Source organism: Strongylocentrotus purpuratus, unplaced genomic scaffold (assembly GCF_000002235.5).
Source record: "Strongylocentrotus purpuratus isolate Spur 01 unplaced genomic scaffold, Spur_5.0 spur5_scaffold_17, whole genome shotgun sequence".
In the NCBI taxonomy this organism is placed as follows: domain Eukaryota; kingdom Metazoa; phylum Echinodermata; class Echinoidea; order Camarodonta; family Strongylocentrotidae; genus Strongylocentrotus; species Strongylocentrotus purpuratus.
Genome location: NW_022145602.1, coordinates 7,228,818 through 7,251,426, shown reverse-complemented (window position 1 = coordinate 7,251,426; position 22,609 = coordinate 7,228,818). Strand labels below are relative to the sequence as shown.

The 22,609-nt window shown below is 37.5% G+C and overlaps 1 protein-coding gene across 5 annotated transcripts in view; it reads right to left on the bottom strand.

Annotated features, from left to right (window-relative positions):
* Positions 1-22,609, bottom strand: part of LOC585734 (SAFB-like transcription modulator) — a 63,506-nt gene that overhangs the window by 17,311 nt on the left and 23,586 nt on the right. For 2 of the 5 annotated variants that reach the window (XM_030988592.1, XM_030988593.1), the window contains exon 2: positions 21,288-21,373. Coding sequence is in view for 3 of the 5 variants with exons in the window: in XM_003730739.3 (XP_003730787.3) it covers positions 9,889-10,057 (169 nt within the window). In the remaining 2 variants the exon portion in view is untranslated. Of the gene's footprint in view, positions 1-3,935; positions 4,032-9,888; positions 10,198-21,287; positions 21,374-22,609 lie in introns of those variants that run through there. The other 3 variants (XM_003730739.3, XM_030988590.1, XM_030988591.1) reach the window with 2 other exon arrangements.

Below are 22,609 nucleotides of genomic sequence, written 5' to 3'. Positions count from 1 at the left end.
GAGCAGGTTGTCCAACGAATGACTAAGCCGTGAGTCATCGCCGACGTGCACCGGTGACTGACGAATGCGGCAGAATTCAGTTTTCCCGGTAACAGCCTCTCTCGTTTCTTTGGACGCCCGCGGTCCGGGATGAATCCACGCTCCGGATTAATTAAGTTGATCCCGGCCCAATTTAGCATTTAGGTGGTTTCTTTATGCCCCTCTACCATCTGAATATTTCTATTGATTTATGATTTAAGGAGGGTTAAGTGTTTAACTTAATCAGACCTTTTAAGTCCCGTATCGGGAGTGCTCATCAACAATTGCTCTGTGTGCAGTTTCATGACCTCTGCGATCCACTACCATTAATTAATGAGAAAGTGATTGGATTAAACTAATTATGTTCAGCCTGCAATATCCAGGGTTGTTTAAATGACTGGTAATACTGACAAGGGCAGAGTAAAACATACACACTTGATACATTCAACAACAGTCACCAAGACCTTTTCAAATACATGTAATAAAAAATTATATATTGTGTAGTTCATGGTATATTATACCATTTTACAATCAATTCAACTTAAGATTTCGAAAAAGATGTCTTAATTTCTACAATTATTAAAAAAAACAATATATATTTGATACACTCAACGACAGTCAACAGGACCTTTTGAAATAGATGTACAGTTCATAGTATATTATACCATTTTACAATCAATTCAACTTAAGATTTCGAAAAAAATGTCTTAATTTCTACAATTTAAAAAAAAAAATGCATATATGTCTTTAAATACAATAAACTGACCATAAAATCTGGGGCCCATTTCACAAAACTTGTCATCATTGACAAATGACAGTTTTTGTTATAAGCTATTGAAACTCTTGCTTCTGATTGGTTATCAGCAGATTTGTAACTGATTTTTGTCATTTATCATTGCAATAAGGCTTTGTGAAACGGGTCCCAGATCTCAATGTACACATTTATAATCATTTATGTACTATTATGGTTGGGCAATACAATGGTAAAAATGCAGGAAAGAAGAAAAAGGGAAAGGAATAACTAAAGAGGGATGAGAAGCAACATAAAAAGAAATGACACACCCTCCCCCACACCCACACACTCTCCTTCCTCACCACATTCAAATGTACAGTAGCATTGTTCTCTCGTACATGTATTTCATCGACCTTGTGATACAGATGCCCGCCCCCATAAAACCAGAGCCCCTTTAATGTCTACACTACGCCACTGCTATAATGCATAAGGTACATTCATGACCAGACAAAATCTCACCCTGCCTTGAGTCCTACTCTACGCAGTCCTTGCTTCATTAAACTATGGATGAGACAAGAGTTGAAGAGAAAATAGGCCTGTCCTCATCAGCTCAAGATTGGCCAATATCCCGCTATTTGAACTATCCTGATCGCAAATTATCATCCTGAAGTTGCAATTAGCGGGATATTTGGTTGAGATAATCATCCCAAGATATCTTGGGCTATAGTTTGCAAAATATCCTGCTACATGTATTTGTCTGGTGCGGCTTCACCAGCCCGAAGACTTGCACTATATGCACGAACATTGAGCATAATATCTCGAGCTAATTTCTTGAGCTCGAGTTTCAAGTTTTGAGGTCGAGTCTTGAGGACGCGATTTGTAACTTCAGGATTATTTCGCAAATCAGAAATAGCGGGCTATTTGGCAATCTCGAGCTGATGAGGACAGGCCTACTGAGAATTTTGATTCCTTCCCCTCCGCAGGTATGAGTAGAGAGAGGGCTTCTAGCCACTCTCGACCCCTCCTCCGGCCCTCTACTTGCACCTTTCTCAGGGGGTCCTTCACAAATGGAATTATCAAGCGCAGGTAAGCGTGAATGATTTCTGCTTAGCCGTGAGGCCTTGAGGTTTGTGCAAGGTCTCATTCGCACTAGAGATTCTCAATCTCAAAATATTTAAACTTTTTTTCTTCTTCATAACTACTGAAGCGCATCATACAGTGGCAGTAGCAGGTTTTTGGAAGGTGAAAAGGGGGCACCCGGCCAGGCAAGTTGCTCAAGAAAAAGTGTGTGAATGATTTTTGTTTTGATGCAAGGCCTCAAGGTTTACAGGACCCCATTCCCACTTGAGCGGATTTGAGATTCTCAAACTGAAAATAAAATCGCTTTTTGCTTTGTTAAACATGTATAAGTGTTAGTGTAAGTGCTGAAATGCTTCATACCGCACAGCAGCAAGATTCTTAAGGAAGGGGGGGGGGGTGGGGCTGAGACTGAGTGCAAGAAAAAATGTGTGAAAGGTATATATGCTTTTAGTAGTAGCCAAAAGTCCTTGAGGTTTACAAGACCCCTTTCACACCGTAGGATTGTATTATAAATATACTGGGCAGTAGCATGATTTTGAAAGTGGGGGGGGGGGGCAAGAGAAAGGCATGATTCATTACTAGTTAGGCCTTCTTCACATGTAGCTTGATGTACAAGGCATTGTTTACCCACCAGTATACACTGAAAGATTCACAAAATTCAAGCTGAAAATATTTTCACTATTTTTACTCATTTCATACCGCGCTAATGTGGATACAACAGTAGCAGCAGAGTTAAACAAATCAAGCCCCCCCCCCCCCCATACATGTGATACACAAAATACATGTACTTTGCTGAAAAAAGGGGGGAAAGGGAAAAATCCCAGACTTTTCCTCCCCCCTTCCCCCCCACCCCTTTCCACACACACACAGTGCCCCTATTGTGTGTAGAAGTAACAATCCATAGCCCAAATCAAGAGAATCCTCCCTGTCATTCATTAAAAATACCTGAATATATCTCATGAACTATTCAAAGTTCCTGAGAACAACAATTTCCAGAAGACTCGCGAACATGAACCGATCAAATGACATCTCCAGATAATTGAGAGGACGATCGCTTTAGCATGAAATATTCTTTGGTTTCTCGGTAAGCCACAATGTGCGCAAAGCTTCCTTGTTTTGTGCGAAGCGTTAACGATGCATGAAGAAATCCTGGAATACCGCAAATTGCATGGAGCGAAATGAACCAGAAGTCGGATAAGGTTCAATCAAGAAGATAATGATGCGACATTTAAAGCCTATCTGTACTAGTTTGGCCAGGGGGGGGGGGGGGGGGGCCTCCCTCCCTACAAGATCACTGACAGGTGGTTATCTCATCAAATCAGCTCTCAATTAACATAAAAAAACAGGGGATCATGGGGGACTAACCGGCACCGATTAGGCATTTTTGCTATATAGAGGGCGCAAGTAGCTATAAGTAGTGCAGTGGGGCTTTAATAAAGAACCAATACTGTATCACAATGTGCACATGTACACGTAGACACTCTAGCTGGCACACATACACATTGTATGTTTTGAGACTGGAATTTACACCTTGGGTAAATATTGCTACCGACATGTATTCAATGGATATGTTTTTCTTTTACTTTTTCTTTTTCCTGATACAGTACTTGCTATTGCCAAAATGCAGGTACTGTACATGTACATGTGCACTAATATTTGTTGACAATAATATTTGTACTGTATTTCGCAAATAATATCATTTATTTATTTATTCACACAATCTGTACCAATTTTACTCTTTTTAAATACACTAAACACAATATACTAGCTAAAAAGTAAAAGGCTAGGACATGCAATCTGTTACAAGGCAAAATGCTACATGAACTCATAAAGGAATTATTGTTTTTAAATCTCTTTCGGACAGGCTTAACATTTCAGCACAAATGATCCCAATTTTACATGCATATTCTAATATAAATGAAAAACAACTATTACATGTTATTATTTATCATCTTCTAAGTTTTCTTTAAAAAGTACTAGCATAGAGCCAACCATTTAATGATAAAATCACAATACATTTGTACCCGTAGTTATATATAGAACTCTTCCTCTCAAATATACTTCAATTTAAAAAATATAGATAAATAAAAGCAGTAAGGCTTACCAAACATCATGCCAAACATCATGACAAACAGCTAAGAAGTTCCCAAAATTCATCCAGAGTAATATTAAACAAAAATGTTCCAGCCCTCAGAGGCAAGATTTTAGAATGTGCACATTAGCAATATCTTCTCCTTTTAAATACTGCAATTTGCGAACGGTAATTGAATTTCTTTGAAACCTTGATGTCATCAATTGTTTAGTAGGGCGTGTAATCTAAAGATAATGCGTGTGTGCGTGTGCGAGGATCCTGTCACAATGATAGGGCACTGAACTTGTAATAGTGTTGCAAATTGGCAACACGGGTTAATCCATTTTTCTTTCAGGGGTGTTCAGAAAAAAGACTTAAAAATGAGACTTTCAAACTCATCCAACATCTACATGTTGTACTTGTACACAAAATAAATGTCATGCTTGCAGATATCTTGCAATTGTTCATCAATCTGGTAAAAAAAAATATAGTCTTGAGATTGTAATGAATAGTTTGCTACACTTCCCCCCCCCCCCCTCCCCCCCCCCCCCAAAAAAAAAAAAAAAAAACTGTACATGTAATCACTAATAATCACTAATAACATTGTTTTTTAAACAGTAATATTTTGAAAAGAAAGGGTGCCTGATGTGACAATAATCATTACATGAATTATATGAATATTACAGGAAAAACATCCCAAAATAATAAATGTACCATTGGTCCAGTGTTTCATTCAATATGTGAATAGTTTTAATACAAAATAAGATTGGTCTTGTGTTTAATAGATTGATTGTATTAGTTTTGTTTGTATTAGTTAGTATATGAAGTACATGTGCATGTACATGTAGGCTACTTGGAAATATGTGTTTACATTGCGAGTAAACAGGTTACCTTTTTTCCCCTTTCACCCTTTGAAATCATTCTCTGAACCTCTCTCTCTGAAAAGGCGGTACATAATGAACTCAAAGATAGGAAGTGACTTGTTCCAAGTTATGCGCAGCAATAGTATATCAATTATGATCGCTTAATGAGGCAAGAAATGCTTTCATTTTGAAAAAGGAAGCAAAATTTGAACTTCTGAAAAACAAACAGTAAGAAGATTTGTAATCTGTTTATCTTGCAAAATTAAACACGGATCGGGCCTTTATCTACAGGTAGGGAAAATCCAGAATATAGCCGCGAGCGCTGTTTTTCATAGAAATGTTTTCCAAATTAATTTTCAATCTATGATGTGGGTGATTTGGGTGTTGAATGATGCGTCAATTTGTTTAACTTCCCGAAGATTATTTAACGGAAGTGTGCATTAATTGTGAAGCCTAATTGAGAAGCCTAATTTGAACTAATTTGTGTAAAAAATGTGATGTACATGTAAATCACTATTGTTATTATGTTTCCTAATACTTCTTCATACAATCCATGGAATACATATTCTTTCTAATTTCACAAATTGAGCAAAATTAAATCAGTGCATTGTACATTGGCAAGTATAAATGAAATAAAAATTGAACCCCTCTCCCCCCCCCCCCCTGAATGAAAGGTAAAACAAGGGGCCATATTTGAATTCAAATTCTTAAACTGTGATGACCTGTTAAATTTGTCTCTAAAGTTTAATATGTATATCCCTTCCCCGGGTCCCCCCCCCCCCCCCCAAAAAAAAAAAAGAAAAAAGAAAAAAAAAGGAATTTAATATATTTGCAATGTCAAAATCTATTTTTAAGGAGAATTCATGTGCAATAACATTAATCTGGAGTACAACATTTACATGTACATTTAGGCCTACAAGTAAAACGTATTAATGTACAACTACAAGAAATATCTGTCTGGCAGTCTAGTTCTGTAATTGTAAATTCCAATAGAAAAAGTGGTCTTGGGAAAAAATTACAATTTCTATGGAACAAGATTTCTCACATATGCTAAAATAAAATTTGAGAGTAGGCTGACATTGTTAATGAGTGATGTAATACCAATGGAATTTCTTGAACTTCTTAAAATATAAATCAGTAATTGATACCATCCTCATGTTGATATGGTCTTCACCTCTGACCACTGGTCAACATTCCATTCAAATGACTTCATGCCACTGATGACACATGACTGACCATACGAGCCACAATCTGGCTGACCACATCCATAGACAATACATTAGACTGGTAAAAGAGACTAGCAATTAGCAAAGGTAAAAAAAATGGTCAAAAAAGGTCAAGACATGTAGATGTATGTTATGTTAGACAATATTGGTAAAGACCAGTATTGGAAACGCCCCAATTTCAAAAAATGAAATGGAAGCTCTTATTACCAATCATGTAAAAGAATATGTTTTGACTAATATATGATGATAACAAATTTGCCGGGAAAACACCTACTAATTCATATATTTGGTAAATTTGTTTCTCTCATGGTCTGTGAGAGATATAGGGTAGTCCCATATACATCTTTCTGTGTATAGTGCTTGTAACTTTACGAAGAATGGGCCAAATTTCTTATTATTTTGATGATTCCAGAACCTTGCAGATGCTAGATGCTACATTAGATGATCAACCTTTTCTGATCGATTCCACAGCGTTTCTTTCACAATGCAATCGCATGACCATAACTGGTCTTTACCTTTAATAGAGGACAAATATTAACGATCGCTACTTGCAACTTGCAAGTGCTATTTTGATGAATACTTTTTGTAACAATCCAAAGGACAAGGGAAGAAGTGATGGCTTTATTTTTGGTTGAACGTCCAGACATAACATGTACATGTACAATCCCCCATCATGTCCGTAATTTGGTAGTTTCAAGACTCTTTGAGGATTTGGAAGCTACCTTGCCAGAAGAAGTACAATTAAAGTGACTTGGTAACATTGTTGAAGGTTGATGAAAAAATTGCTTAATTTTTGTATAAAATGTTACTTACTATATTCCTTCTACTGTACTAACCCTCTGACATGCAAAAAAACCCTGATTTTTTCTTCAAACCACGAAGATATCTATAGTTTTCTTTGAATGAGTCGATGTATGACACCCTCTGACCGTGATTATCATTAAATTCTCCCAACCATTTTTTAATTTTCCCAACCATTTTTCCATGAAAAAAAAGACATAAAACAGGCTATAAAAAATCTGTCAACACTTAAATGTCTGGAATGGAATGTAGAGCCATTTTATTGCTTTGTGACGATTTCCATTCACCTAAAATGTAATTAAATTGTAATAATATAGTTGGGAGAATTAAGGAATCGATCAGATCAGTTTTTCTTGATTTGTACTATGAATAATGGTCCGTTTTCACTCAAATTTTCAGATTATCTTTAATTGTACATCTAGCATTGAAGTCACTACCTTAGCACCACTATCTCTCATCTGAACAATGTTACCAAGTCCCTTTAAACCAGATTCTATTTTCTCAACCAAGAATAGGATTCACTACATCTACATCTTCTACACACCTTACCCACAACCTTGCCATAACACCTGATGCAACAGTCTCACTTTAATAGTCTGCACGCACAGACTCTAGTTTGTCAGTTTGACAGAATCCCATGGAGCCTCAAAGCTGTCTGTCACAACTTTACATTTCAACTTTTGTTTTCATTCATATTTTTCTCATGATGGCACGAATGAAAATATGATGGTAACCTCAACTCTCAAGAGGTTTTACTTCACAATGTTTATACATGTACATAGAAAATTTTAGGGAAAACAATGAAAAAACGTAAATAAGAACAGCTACGGCTGTGTCACTGTCACGAGCAGCTACTGTACATGTATAGTACAGAGGCCTATGGTGTGCAGTAGACCGTGCAGTCTGCAAAGTCTCCCCACTAAAGACACTACCGGTATCTTACGCATAGAGACGGACAAAGGTTTGCGCCTCTAGAATAGGACTTAGGTCTGATTACTCCAACTAAATATTGATTTGAGGTTTCAGACTGACTGAGCATACAAAAAGTAAACAAAACCAGACAAAAACTGATATAACTAGACAATTAGTACATGTAGGCTGTGGAAGGTAGTGGCTTATGTGTTTGACCTTGAAAATGACAGTACAGTTCTTCCTGGATATTGTGTACATGTACATGTACAATGTACCTGTACATAATAATTGCACTTTGATTGTATGTTTCACTTTTACAAACCAAACATTAACAATTGTTCATATGTACAAATACCACTACACCGCAATGTACACATAATATTAACTTTATTTGGTGACATTCACACCTGTATTGAAAAGTGACTGAGGGTGTGATGAGCGGTCTACAGTTTAGTAGAGACTAGAGTGGATACATTTATATGACATTTATATGACATATATTGCCAGTGCAACTTAGAGCTTGGAGAAAAATTCAGAGAGGGATAAATACATGTACATAGAGAGAGAGAGAGAGACAGACAGAGACAGAGACAGAGAGAGAGACACACACACGCACAGACAGAGAGAGACGGACAGAGACAGACAGAAAGAGACAGACAGACGGATAGAGAACGGGTACATATACGTGTAGGAGGAGGCCTTTTAATATGTACAACAAACTATTAAATAACAGCACACATATACATGTACATGTATGCATACAATTTAGGCAAATACGCCTACATTTTCTTATCACTATATTTTATCTTGGGATAATTGTTTTGCAAAACAAGCCAGCTCTAAAAATAGTGTGACTCCCTTGTTTTCAAACAGACCAAATATGACCAAACAGATCATTCAACAAATGCCCCAAGATTGCAGAGACTATGTGCATGTCTATTACAAAATCTACAAAGTGATAACAACAACGCAAAATACACTCATAAACCCCCTGCTGCTTGTACATTCCATTGAGGTGACTACTGTTATCAACAAGAAGACAATGCTTCTACAAAGCCTATAATTGATTGACAGTTTTAGATTAAGCTGTGATAAATTAAAGCTATTATTAAAAATGATTGATTGACAAAATAATTGTTGACAAGGAAAATCAGTCATCATTCAATCATTGTAATGGCTTTTTTGAAGAAAAACAATTGTTTTGTTTGTTTGTTCGTGTTTTTTCGTTATTATTATTATTATTGTCATTATGAAACAAGCTACATGAAAGCTACATGACCAGTTCTTCTTGCTTGAAAATAAGTTAATGTTTTTTTTTTATTTTCATACAATTCTTCTTGACTGATAAGCTGTTATTTGTGGATATTTTACCCAAGAGGTGACATATTGATGAACTAATTATATTTTTACCCACAAGAACTCAGAAAAGTGCAGCAACATTCAAATACATAACCTGTATGTGCACTTTTTTCTCTCCTTATTTTGTTTTTCTTTCTGTTTGTTTGATGTGTGTTTTGTTTGTTTTTGGAATTACCTCTAGACTGTTAACACCTGCTATGAAGCCCAAGTTGCGCAATACCTATCAAACTCACTTAAAAAAACAGGAAGGACAACTGCATTTTGCAATTCAACAACATGTACAAGAACTATCAAAAAATTATAGTTGGCAACAAATCGCCCTCAATAACATGTTTTGTTAATAACATGTTTTGTTATTAGAGATCTGTACAATAATAGAATGATGTACATGTAATAGTACTCAGTTTTTCTTTTCTTTTCGAAAGAAGATGAAGTGGAAGAGAATGACAGTGGAAGAATGAAAATGAAAATGATGGAATGAGGGAAAGAGAGAAAAAGAGAGAAAAAAAGAGAAATAAAGAGAAAAAAAAAAAAAAAAAAGAGAAAAAAAGACAGAGAGACTATACAGTGAAACTTGAGAGTGAAATAAAAGTAGAAAGTGTGAGAGAGTGGGAGAGAGAGAGAGAGAGTCTGAGAGACAGAACAGACAAGAGAAGGAGTGAAGGTGAAAGAGGCTACAGAGAATATAATTCCAATTAAAACTGAAGAAAACATAATTAGTGCCATAAATCAAGTACAAAGAGATTAAGAGACAGAAACAAAAAGTATGAAACTCGCATCTTCAGATGAAAAACGTACGCCACTGCTGATATCCCTGTTTCCTACCTTGAGGTTCTGCCGTTGACACGATATACTGGAAATGGAGTTTATCCGTAAGACTGAGACCGAGGAACGTCCCCGGAGTCTCGGTCACCTTCAACAGCTCCTTCGGTCTCAACGACCCGCACCACGAGGGGAGCGTGGTGTTGTACACGTACGCCACATTCGCTAACATGATGATCAAGAGTTTCTAGCTCACTTGAAGAATAAGGTGTCCGTGTATTTGTATGTGTAGGCTATAGCCCACCTGTAACTTAAGTCTTGGCAGATCAAGTCTGCAAGAAACGATACTGTGATGGCAAGATTCTTGTCTTCTTGCGTTTTCAAACGACATGTGATGTGCCAAAGTATGTTCCGGTGACTATTTCCAGATTAAATCAAAACCAAAGACATTGTCAAACCCCAACAGAGTATGGATTCAGAAGTATCTCCACACTTCCATTGAACAGGGTAACCCAATATGTGAGCCATGCTCAAACGCTCAAAGTTGCAGAAGTTTGAGTCATGTCTATCACACTAACATTCAAAGTAAACCGGATCAATTACATGTAGGAACAAGAATTAATCCAGTATTTCACTTAGCATTTGGTTTGGCAAAGCTCATCCAATTGTAAGCACAGTCTCAATTTTCAGAGGAGTATATATCGATGTAACTTCCTTATATCACAGACAGGTCCGCATGATGACGTCCACTCCGGAATCCTTCCTCCGTTATAATGCAAGAAGAAGGTGCTGGTCTCTGCAAAAAGTGCTATTCAACATGTACATGCAATACACAAACACGATCTGACATTGCTGTATTGATCGCTAAGCCGTTTTAAGGACATTAAACAATGAAGCTGTGTCTTTCATTCTTAACGGAAGGAGACGGACAATAAAAGACCATTGGAGATCCACCTTTTCAGAGAGATAATTCTTTATGAGGAATGATAATTTGTTCACCCTTCAAGGTACAATATGAGGCAAGGAAGAGTTTATTTACATAGTCCTCGGCACAAAATAAATGTTTAGGAGGTTTAGCGATGTCAGCAACAATGAGATCTGTATCACAAATGTGAATCAAATCGTATTTCTTAAATTTAAAAAAATCACATCCTCAAAATTCTGCTTTCAGTATAAAACTTCTAAATATCAGAGAACTCTTGATAAATGTCACTTTGTCTTGGAAGAAAGTTTCCTCTTAAAGTGTTTTCACTTTCCCCTTTGAGCCTAGAGGGGTGAAGATCTATCCTCACAATTCAATGGATGATACTGGTGCCTGGTGGAAAGTTAAGATGTTCAAATCTGATTCAAAGTGGCTCATTTACAGAGATGTAGATGACTAGAGGTGTATCTCCCGAGTTCTCCTCATCACTAAAGCATTAGAAATGGCCATGCCCTCAAAGCAAGAGGATGCTTTAAAAAATCACTGGACAGTTTGGTAACTGATAAACAGTGAAGCTATTGATAGCCTCAACAGTGCGTATGTGAAAGACGAAACACGAAAGATGTATGGAGGATGGACGATAAAATTCTGGGCAACAGTTATGTGCAGTAGCATGCAGGCTCTGAACGGCTTCTACGAGTGAATATCGTCTTCTGCCATACACTGAAAACTGTTCTCAACAAATTCCGCTCTGTGAGTTTCTAGATCAAGAACTTCTGTTGAATCACTGCCTCACAGAGCAAGCATCTTTGAAGAACTGTTACCTCTTCTTCTGCTTCATAACGAACAGTCCTCTGATGTTTTCTCATACAGATATACCTTTGTTACGTATCAGTATTGCTATGTCAAAGGTATTCGTAGCGTACTGCATGTACGGTATATCATTCCAATATCTGAGCTACAGAACATCCCACATCTATAACCACTGTAACTACATGTACATAATCAACTGACCATTAGAAACAGATGTTCTAATTATTCATGTATCTGGAGCAAGGGGAAACTGTATCACGCACACAGCTTTATAATTTACTAACACATCAGCGATTCAAGGTCACTTTTAACGAACATACAAGTCGTTCCCGTCTTGGCTCGTGGCAATAAATCAATACCGGTACGGAGAGAGCGCACACGTTTGTCTCCCCTGGCCAGCCTCCCTGTAACGATGATGATGGTGGAGGCCTTGAGCGATTACATAACAAACAAATTAGCAATAGACTGGAGTGCGAGTGCGCTAGACTAGCTATCTTGAAATAGTCTTAATCACAGACCTTTGCTTTTATGAAGCAATATGTACCGAGTGCATGTACATTTGCAAGAGCAAGTTAATAACTCTTTAGATACATGTAATAAAAATAATAATAATAATAATCTTTTAAAGTCCACTCCAAATTGTATTAAGTTAAACCGAAAGTGGAAATTCTTTTTGCCCAATTAAATTGATTGTGAGCCCGGCAGCCACTGAGCAGCGCCAGATCGAAGTTGCTCTAGAGATTTTGAATAAAAAAGAATGTAATCTCAATGGAGATTGGACTTTTTAACAAAGTTTGGGGACAAATTTGAAAAAAATCTATGGCTATTTTTTTCCATTCTTGCAGCCCAAATATCTTGCACTGTTGAAGGGATACAAAGAAAAAGAAAAGAAAAAGGGTTGGTAAAGAATCAAGTGTCCCCAAATCACTCAACTTTAAAAAGAACTCTTAAATGAAAATGAGAGCCCAAGTTCCCCCCCCCCCCAAAAAAAAAAAAAAACAACAACAACAACAACAACAATATAATGAATATATGAATTCAAATAATTCCACCAATTTATGGGGCTTTGTGTCAAATTTCAAGTTTCAAAATCATTCCTGAAATTTGAAAGCTATTTGCCCTACTATCAGACCTGTCAAAATTTTTGTTCATCTGCCACAGAATTACGACTGCGACTCAGAACTAGCCGAGAATCTCACGACATGTTCACATGCAAACTACTTATTAAAAATGATAATTAGCCGGCTCTGACCAGCCAACCTCATTTATAAGAATCAAGAAGAGGACGAGAAGAACGCAAACGAGTCTTGACCATCTCGAGCCCCCCTGCTGGCCGTCTTCTATTTTTGACACTGAGGTCACTCATGCGATTGAAGTGCCCACTGCATCACGTACGCAGACACTTCTGTATGAATCCATCTAGTCTTGCCGCCAGCCACTGATAATAATTTTTATTGATGATATTCAGTATTCCCAAGTGAAAAATTATAGATTTTAATTATATTTGTAAAATGATGTGGAAGGCATTGAAATCTTGCTTCATACATGTAGGTGCTGGTGGTACAGATGTACATGTACACTCTATTAAAAAACAATCAATTCTGCATTTGCAATTTTGCGATTGGTTGATATTCGTTTAAAAAGTTTCATGCCGCAAAATTATTGTATCACAATTGACACAACGTAAAATTTTTGCCGCAGTTTCTTGCCATGGAAATAGTTGTCCACAATTCACGAAAGTTTCAAGTCACAAAAGTTTTCTAGTTTTAAGGTGGTGTGCTAAAAACGTCAAAACTAATAGTGAAAGCCTTGGTGCAAAGACTACACATGATGGGGAGTATTGCATAATAAAGCCCAGACATCCATCACGATCCCTTTCAACCGGTCTCTGAAGAGCCACTACGGAGACAAAAACTACGGTAGTCAAAGAGGATGATTCAAGGTCCTACGTGACAATGAACAGTTACGTGACAATAGTCTTGGGACATACGCCCCCATTGTTTGGCCAGAGATAAGTGTATCATCTTCGCTGCTTCTGGCTATCTAAAGCCCTTTCAATGCTAGATGAGGACTTCTTCTTGCTAAGAGCAGTATTGTGGAGGGTTGATTAGGAACAAGAGGGTTAACGTGATCGACATCTCTGAAAGTGTATCAGCGTATGTTCTGATTTCTCTCTCTCTCTCTCTCTCTCTCTCTTTCTCTCTCTCTCTCTCTCTCGTTAAGTACATGATCACTGGAATGTTAGTATCTCACGTCATGATTTATTAGCAATTTCCGTTATAGCTTACAACTTCATACAATGTACCTCTTTCATTCAAGGAAAACGTGACAAGTTGCAAGCCATTGAATCCAACTTCATCGATAACCATTTACCTATTAATCATCATGGAGCATAATGCCAACCAAAAATATTTGGCAGGTGGTGTTCGAGCAAGAGAATATGTGCAGGTATGCCCTATCTGTCAACCTGAACTTTTCTGCGTCAAATGAGGATAAAATTGGCAGACCCCATGTTCGTAACCTACATTTCATATGTATGTTCACAGAGCTCAAAAGATACAGGGTCTTAAAGATGAAGTTGAGTTCTGGTCATGCGATTGCATTGTGAAAGAAACGGTGTGGAATTGACTAAAAAGGTTGATCATCTAGCATATAAGAATTTGTGTGTATTGCAAGGTTCTAGAATCATCAAAATGATAAGAAATTTGGCCAAGTCTTGGTAAAGTTACAAACACTGTACACAGAAAGATGTATATGGGACTACACGAACACGTGGTGTAAAAATCCTACCCCCCGAGTTTTACGATGTTACTGAAATATTTCGAATATAAAGGCATTTGAAGAGCCATGTTTTTCAGGGAACATGTCTTATCTGATGATCTTCCACACTTGCATAATAAGAATTATTACGCTCACAAATTATTTTTCACCTCTTCCCAGAACTCAACCTTCTCTTTAAAGTTATCTATTTGTGGATTTCACTTTTCAAAGCAAAATACACATACACTTGTAGCAGGCTGACAAGATTGGAACAGAGTAAAGGAGAAGGGGGAAGCAAGAGGAAATAAAACTTGTGATAGAAGATAGAGAATGCTAAAGATAGAAATCATAACACTGCAGACTGTCTGTAGGCGAGGAACTGCATTTACCACAGAAATAGGTCAGTGACCTTCAAATGTGGGAAAACCTACAAAATTCATGTAGGCCTCCAGTTATTCAGTAACACAGTAAACAAGCAGATAACAAATGCAAAAACTCGAACTACTGCAGGTATACAGCATTAGTTTCAATGCTTTGTTATATATTTATATGTTTATTTAGGTAAACTATGTACTGTATGACTTTGGAAAATACAGGGTGAAAATTGAAATAAAACAATTAATGAATCCAAAAAGGAAAGCAGGATTTTACATGAAAAATGGTGTTAATAATCGTAAATGTAATCAAGGTATGGAATTCCTTTGAATGAACTAAAAAAATATGATTTTAGTGGAGGGGAAATAAAGTAATGATGAAATAATTATTTCCCTCTGTTCAACACTCACCATTGATATTGTTCTTGAATATCCAACACAAATCAACGGATGGCTAAAATACATTCGCATTTTGCAATATGACAAATTGTTTGATTGTTCCCTTTAAGTTCGTGAACAGATTTGTACACTTGACATTGTGAGCAGATGGTCTGTCTGTGCTAGTTAAAAACCAGTTGAGTACTTCCCCATTCATATAGATGATTAGCATTATGACTCATTAGTAATTAGCAAAAAAACTGACATCCCAAAACCCATTAATGTTGGATGATTTGTGGCACCGAGGATGGTCTCGAAATCAAGGCAATACAGGGAACAGAGAGAGAGAGAGAGAAAGGGAGAAGGGTAGAGAGAGAGAGAGAGGGAGACAGAGAGACAGAGGGAGAGGGGGTACAGAGAGGGGGGTAGAGAGAGAGGGGGTAGAAAGAGAGGGGTTGGTAGAGAGAAAGGGGTAGAGAGAGAGGGGGAGAGAGAGAGGGGTAGAGGGAGACAGAGACAGAGAAAGAGAGAGAGAGAGACAGGAATAGAGAGAGAGGGAGAGAGAGAGGGAGAGACAGAGTTAAAAGACATAGTGAGAGAGCAAGGAGGAGAAAGTGGAGAGATGCAGAGAAGAAAGGAAATAAAAAACAAAAAGCGAGGTCGAGGAGAGTTAGAAAGACAGAGACAGGAGGGTGGCGAAGAGACAGAGAAAGAAAACAGAGTGATAGAATGAGGGGGAAAATAAAAGTAAGAGGAAAAGAAAGAATTTGGGCAAGAAAATGGTACAATAAGAGCAGACAGAAAGCAGGGAAATAACGTAGAGACATATTTGTCTTGGACTAACCAAAGCCAAAGGCCTATCACATTGATGGATAGGTTTGAGAAAGCAAAACAATTTCTATTTTGTGTTATCAAAATTAATGATCACAACCACAAAAAAAGATTTGGCAAAATTTCAGAATTGGAAACTATATTAATAGACACAAAGAAATAATTGCCAAATTACAAACAGACCTACATAATACAAAGAGCTTGCTACCAACAATCGCTGACAGAGTGCATGTAATGACTCGTTAACAAGAAATAACCCTTCCTCAAACAAACACACCAGCTCCAGACAATAGGCATTCCATTCCAATGACATCATCCCATGGTCAACCAGGCCAAGCCAAGTTGATGGCTATAGCTTGTTAATTAGTTCATTGGTGGTGGTAATGAATGACCAGTCATTCAATGACCTTACTTGACCTTTTGTCTATCCCTCTTGTTGTTGATAATGGTTGTACAACTTCGAGTGCTTTCGTGGTAACCCATTTGGCCTGCAGCAGTTGTTTTCTCAACAAAGTATGCGTACTTGAGAAGGGAGTGTGTAGATGAATTCCCCTTCTTCCTCCTACCTCTCTCTGTTGTGGTATTTTTCTTCTTAAACTGAGATGGGAGGGGGCATAAGTGGGGTCTAAAGCCCGGCTAATATTGCGTCCTTCCCCCCTTACCTCTTTCCTCTGACTTTTTCATTTCAGGCTAGCTTGAAAATGTCAACTACCATGAATTCATTCCCCTTCCCCTACTTTTCATTTCTCCTTCTTTCTTTTTTTTCTTTGAATGTTTTATTAAAGCAAAACATGAGATTCACATGTTTACAAGGTCCGATATTATGGAGGGAAAAAAAACTAAGATACAAAATACCCCCAAAATACCAAAATAAATATAAGAATAATTTATGACAGGGTGCTTTTGCCCCCTTTCTTCTGCCCTCTATTCACATTTTATTTTTAGAAAGGAGTAAGAACGTCACCTATTGTAGTTGAACTGCTCTTCATCCAACCAATGTACTGGTAATATACAACTGTTTTCTCTTTTTTCTGCCCCCCCCTCCCCCCTCCCCCCTCCCCCCCCCCCCCCCCCCTTTGCTCCTGCCCCTTTCCCTGAGAGCATGTACCGTTATTGCATCATGAATTAACCCTTTTTAATCCCTCTCTTTTTTTATAGCTACCCTCCTACCCAAGCCCCTTCTCCTCTCCCCTAGTGTACTGGGTTACCCCCTTTTTTCTGAGAATATTTTTCCACATCACTCATCATTCCTCCTATTCCTCCTTACACATCAGAAATCCACAAAACCCCTCTTTCGTCTTTGCTGCTCCTGCACCCTTCTCCTAACTTAAAGATAAAGTTGAGTTCTGGTCATGCGATTGCATTGTGGAAGAAACGTTATGGAATCGATAAAAAAAAGTTGATTATCTAGCATACACATGTAAGTATTGGTGTGTACTGCAAGGTTCTGGAATCATCAAAATGATAAGAAATTTGGCCCAGTCTTGGTTAAGTTACAAGTACTGTACACAGACAGATGTATATGGGACTACACGAACACATGGCGTAAAAATCTGTCCCGCTTTGTATGATGTTACATGCCATATTTAGAATAAAGGCATTTGAATAGCCATGCTTTTCAGGGAACATTTGTTGTCTGATGTTCTTCCACACGTGCATAATACAATGCTGACGCTCACAAATTATTTTTCACGTCCTCCTAGAACTCAACCTTCTCTTTACATAGTTTCCACACCCTTTCCTCCATTTTCTGAGAAAGTGCGTGCGAAGGAACTACAGTCAAGGTCACTTCCCAAGAGTCTTGGGGTTTCTTTCCAAGAAACCCTCTCTCTGGTAGACGTTGACATTGGCATTGGCAAGGAGAGCCAGAGGGAGCAAGTAATACGGATTGGACTTTAGCAATAGTTTTCCACCGACCAGCTCCGGTCTAGCGGCTGTAGATGTTTTTCTTGGTTTGGCTTGGCTGAGCTTTTGCTTCTCATTTCTCATGCATGGCTGGTTCAGAAAGTGCAGATCATCACCTTTCTTTCTCCCTCTCTCTCTCTCCATCTATCTATCTACATGTACATGTATATCTCGCTCGATCTCTCTCTTCCCTTTCCCTCTCTCTCTCTCTCTTTATATCCCTCTCTCTTTCTCCCCTCCCTTCCTCATTCTCATTCTCTTTCTTTCTCCTCTTCCCTCTTCCACCCCCCCCCCCCTCTCTCTCTCTCCTTCCATCTAACTTCATCTCTCTCTCTCTCTCTCTCTCTATCTATTTATCTCTCCGTCTCTCTTCTCTTTTCTTTTTCTCTCTCCCTCTCTCTCCATCTATCTTTCTCTCTCTTTCTCTCTCTCTGCTCTTTCCTTATCTTTCCCCCTCTCTTTATCAGAATCTCCCTGAGCCTGGTTCCCACATTAACCTACATCCATCCTTTTATAAACATGAAGGGAAACCCCCTTCTGACTCTCATGCCTTATTTCCTCTCTCTCTCTTCACATAAAAGTTCGTTATATATTTACCATATTATCTATTGAGAGCAAGAAGGGCATAATTTAAGACACAGAGTTAACCCCCTTCTGGCTCTGAACTAACAATATATCTCTCATTGGACCCACTCATTTAAATACAAACAAAACAAAACAAAAATGGATAAACCAATATTTAACATCAAACCTTATTAATAATGCCAACCCCATCACAACACATGGTCAACAAATGTGCAATATTTGCAGGACGAATCATCAATCATCTCCCCGCAGCTAATGCCACTTGCGGTCAAATCTGACCGGTCGCGCATCGTCCCCTAGGTTTGATGATAAGCGATTAATGATATTAACAATCCCATTAATTAATGGGATGACTACCATGAAAGCTCGTTGGGACAAAGGATGAGATCATGGAGTGGAATGCCAATTAGTCGATGGGGGATTATGGTTTGGGTTATTTTTTCAATTTAATTGTTTTTGTCTTTTTTTAGATTGTTGGTGGGGTAATGTTTCCTTGTGAGGGTCAAGTACCTCTGCAGTCCGTCTGTCTGTCTGTCCGTCTGTCTGGCTGTATGTCTGTACTGCATGTATGTCTGTCTGTCCATCACCTCTGGTCTGCTCTGTCTCTCTTTCCCGCTCTCTCCTTCTATCTACCAGGTAGTAGTCTCTAGGCTTTTCATAATCCTTATACATCTCTTTCTCTCATTTTCTTCAAGTTTTCTGTTTGACTATCTCAAATCTCTTTCTCCCTCCCTCCCTCCGTCCAGAGTCTCTCCCTCGCTTTCTATCACTCCCTCTTTCTCTCTCTCTCTCTCTCCCTCTCTCTCTCTCTCTCTCTCTCTCTCTCTCTCTCTCTCTCTTTCTCTTTCTCTCTCTAACTCTCAATCACACACTTTCACAATCACACACACATTCCCCTCCCTCCATTTCTTTCAAATTACCACAAATTCGTCACCTTCCATCCACAACTGACAATGACATCCAATCAGACAGTCACTACTGCATTTGTTCCGATCCACCCATATCCAGACAAATGCAAATTATATTTTCTCAACAAAAAGATTTGAAAAATACAAGTGTAGCCCTGGTGTCAATCTTTGCATTTAAAATGATATTTCACGGTTGATATCCAGTGAAAATCAAGAACTCGGCCCAATCTCCTGTACATCGCTGGATTCACTGCATATATATAACTTATCCAGAAACCCTGCTTGTCATGGCTTCGCAAAATAACAAAATACATTGTTCAAAATTACAAAAGAAGGCTCTACGTATTTGTACAGGTAGTGATTATTATGCCCACTCTGCTCCGTTATTTCTTCGTTTAAAAACCCTAAATGTTTTTGATTTGTTCAAATACCATACTGCACTAATTGGTTTTTATTTTTTTCAAAATATACTTCCAAAAAGAATATCCTCCATATTTTTGATCAATAACCAAATTCATACTCACAATACTCGGCTTTGTAACACGTTTCATTTATGGAAAGTAAAAAGTTCATTTTCTAAAAAATCAGTAAGAAATACTTTGCCAAACATATGGAACACTCTTCCTCAAGTCCTCCGCTTTTATAAAAACAGTTCAATATTTAAAACAAAAATGAAACAGACCTTTTATTCTGAGTACCGTTAAATTTACCTTCCAAACCTTTTTGCCCCCCCCCCCCCCCCGCCTCCAATTTTAGATTATTTCATACATATGTTTGTAGTTTTTTGTCTTTATATTGTATTTATTGCTGTATTTTGTGTTTATCGCTATATTTTGTGATATCTCGAACTCATATATGCTCAATAATATAAATAATATAAATTATAATATTCGGGGAACTTTTTATACAAAGCCACCATGGGCCTTTCCTATGTTCTCCAATTTCATTTTAAACTATTGTAATAACTGACCATTCCTTGTATGTATTTATACTTGTATGTTTATTTGCATTTGCTGTGTTTTTTATGGAAATGAAATAAATAAACGAACTAAATAAACGAACTTGAACTTGAAGGTCAAGTTGGAGAGCCATTATACCCAAGACCTTACACCTTCTACACTAAATTTGCATCTGGGCCATTCCATGGTAACTCGCGTTACACCTAATGGGTACATTGACACGATAATGTGCCTATATCTTTAGAACTGCTAGGATCTGCAAGATACTTTTTTCAAACATGGACAGGGTAGATATAGAACAACTGAATGAAACAAAAAAGAAAATTGAAGAACAAACATTTTTAGATTCTTGGATTATTGAATTTTGGTAACTCGCGTTACAAAAAAAGGACATGGTCAATTCTATGAGACCCTCTTTTGGCAAAGTCTCCTCATACTAGACAATCTTGACAAAATCTTTCCTACGTTGATAGTAGGTGGAGACTTACTAGTATAAGATCACAATATTAAAGATAAGAAACAATGGACTAGTAAAATGCAGGAAGCAAATATGTCGGTAACTCACGCTACGGTAACTCGCGTTACATTTTGTCCGGAGGCCATTTTCACCCCTATGTAATAGATTAAATATCCCAGGACCCCTTAGAAAAGGCTTAAAATATGGAAATATATTCATCTTTTTCAATTTAGCGAAATTTTCAGGAAAAAATATTACAAGAATCCTGCGTAATCTGCAATAAATTGTTTTTTTTTCCATCTACAGTCCCACATGTACGTTTTTGATGATGGTTTGAGATCTTAGGAAATCAACAAAAATGAAAAATAAATTGTATTGAATTTGAAAGGCCCTAATGTTTTATGAACATCCATGGCATAAGGTTAGTGATAAATCAAAGAATTAACATAAGAGGTACATTTCTTTTTTTGATGTCATGTCCTTCTTCTCATGGAATGGCCCATCTACATGTACATGTACATATTCCAAATTAGTCAAGCATACAATTATTACGTATAATTATGTACTTACATTTGTTTGAAATTTGTTTCTCTTGTCCTTAACTAAAGTTGTCAATCCACGCCAAACGGCAATTGGATGGTAACATCATCTTGGCTCTGGAAAGAGGAAAAAAAACAGATTGCAAAACTATGAATAAAATACATCAAACAATCCAATTGAAATAGAAACTGAAGTTTGTTAAGATGGAGAAAAAAGTTACATTGATGCAAATGTAGCAACATATTTATGAATATATAATACATTATCATAAAATATGTATTCCTTTGTAAAGTAAAAATTTGAAGGTAACATCATCTTGGCTCTAGAAAAAAAAAACATATCGTAAAACTTTGAATGAAATGTATAGAAAATCTGATCTAAAAAAGAAATTGAAGTTCATTTCGATTTGGAAAAAATGTACATGTTTTCTTCAAATTTTCTGTTTGACTATCTCGACTCTCTTTCTCCCTCCCTCCCTCCCTCCAGAGTCTCTCCCTCCCTTTCTATCACTCCCCCTTTCTCTCTCTCTCTCTCTCTCTCAATTTCACCTTCAGTCCCTCTCTCTCTCTCTCTCTCTCTCTCTCTCAATCTTTCTCTCTCTCTCTCTCTCTCTGTAACTCACACATTTACATTGATGCAAATGTAGCAATGGATAAAAAATATCATATCCTCAAATATATATTTCTTTGTGAAGTAAAGATGGTTCTAAGTTTTTTATAGTGAAATATGAATGCCTACCCATTATCCAGTACATTATTGTCAAAGACAGACATGTAAACATGTCCTGTCAAGTACCGGTATAACACAATCTCAACTACCGGTAAAGCAATTTCAATAGCCTTGCAATGACTGTCACCTATTGCAATACGTGTGAACTTGACAATGAAGTATTACATGTATGTACATTTCTGATCATGATAGAGGTGTCTTGGTCGAGTGGATATGTCACCGTACTGTGGATCACAAGGTCTGTGGTTCGAGTCCTGCCGCGGCACTAATGTCCTTTGGTATCTACATTTGCCACACACGACCCAGGTGAGGTACATGTAAATGGATACCTGGTAGGGTTATTCCTTAAAATGCACTGTCCGCTGATAACATTTGCCGGAGCTAAAGGCAAAGCTAGGGTTACTATTTCCAAAGCTCTTTGGAAGCGCATAGGGACACCATATGATGTGATATGCGCTATACAAGAACTGAATGTCATTATGATTTGTATTGGAGTTTAGCTGTATGATAGCTGCCATCGGGATTATCTCTACAAGTAATTGGAAATGGTATTGAAACTGCCCCTGACTGTCCTTTAGTTGATTTGAGTTGATTTAAAAAATAGGTGCAATCGTGTAGTATAT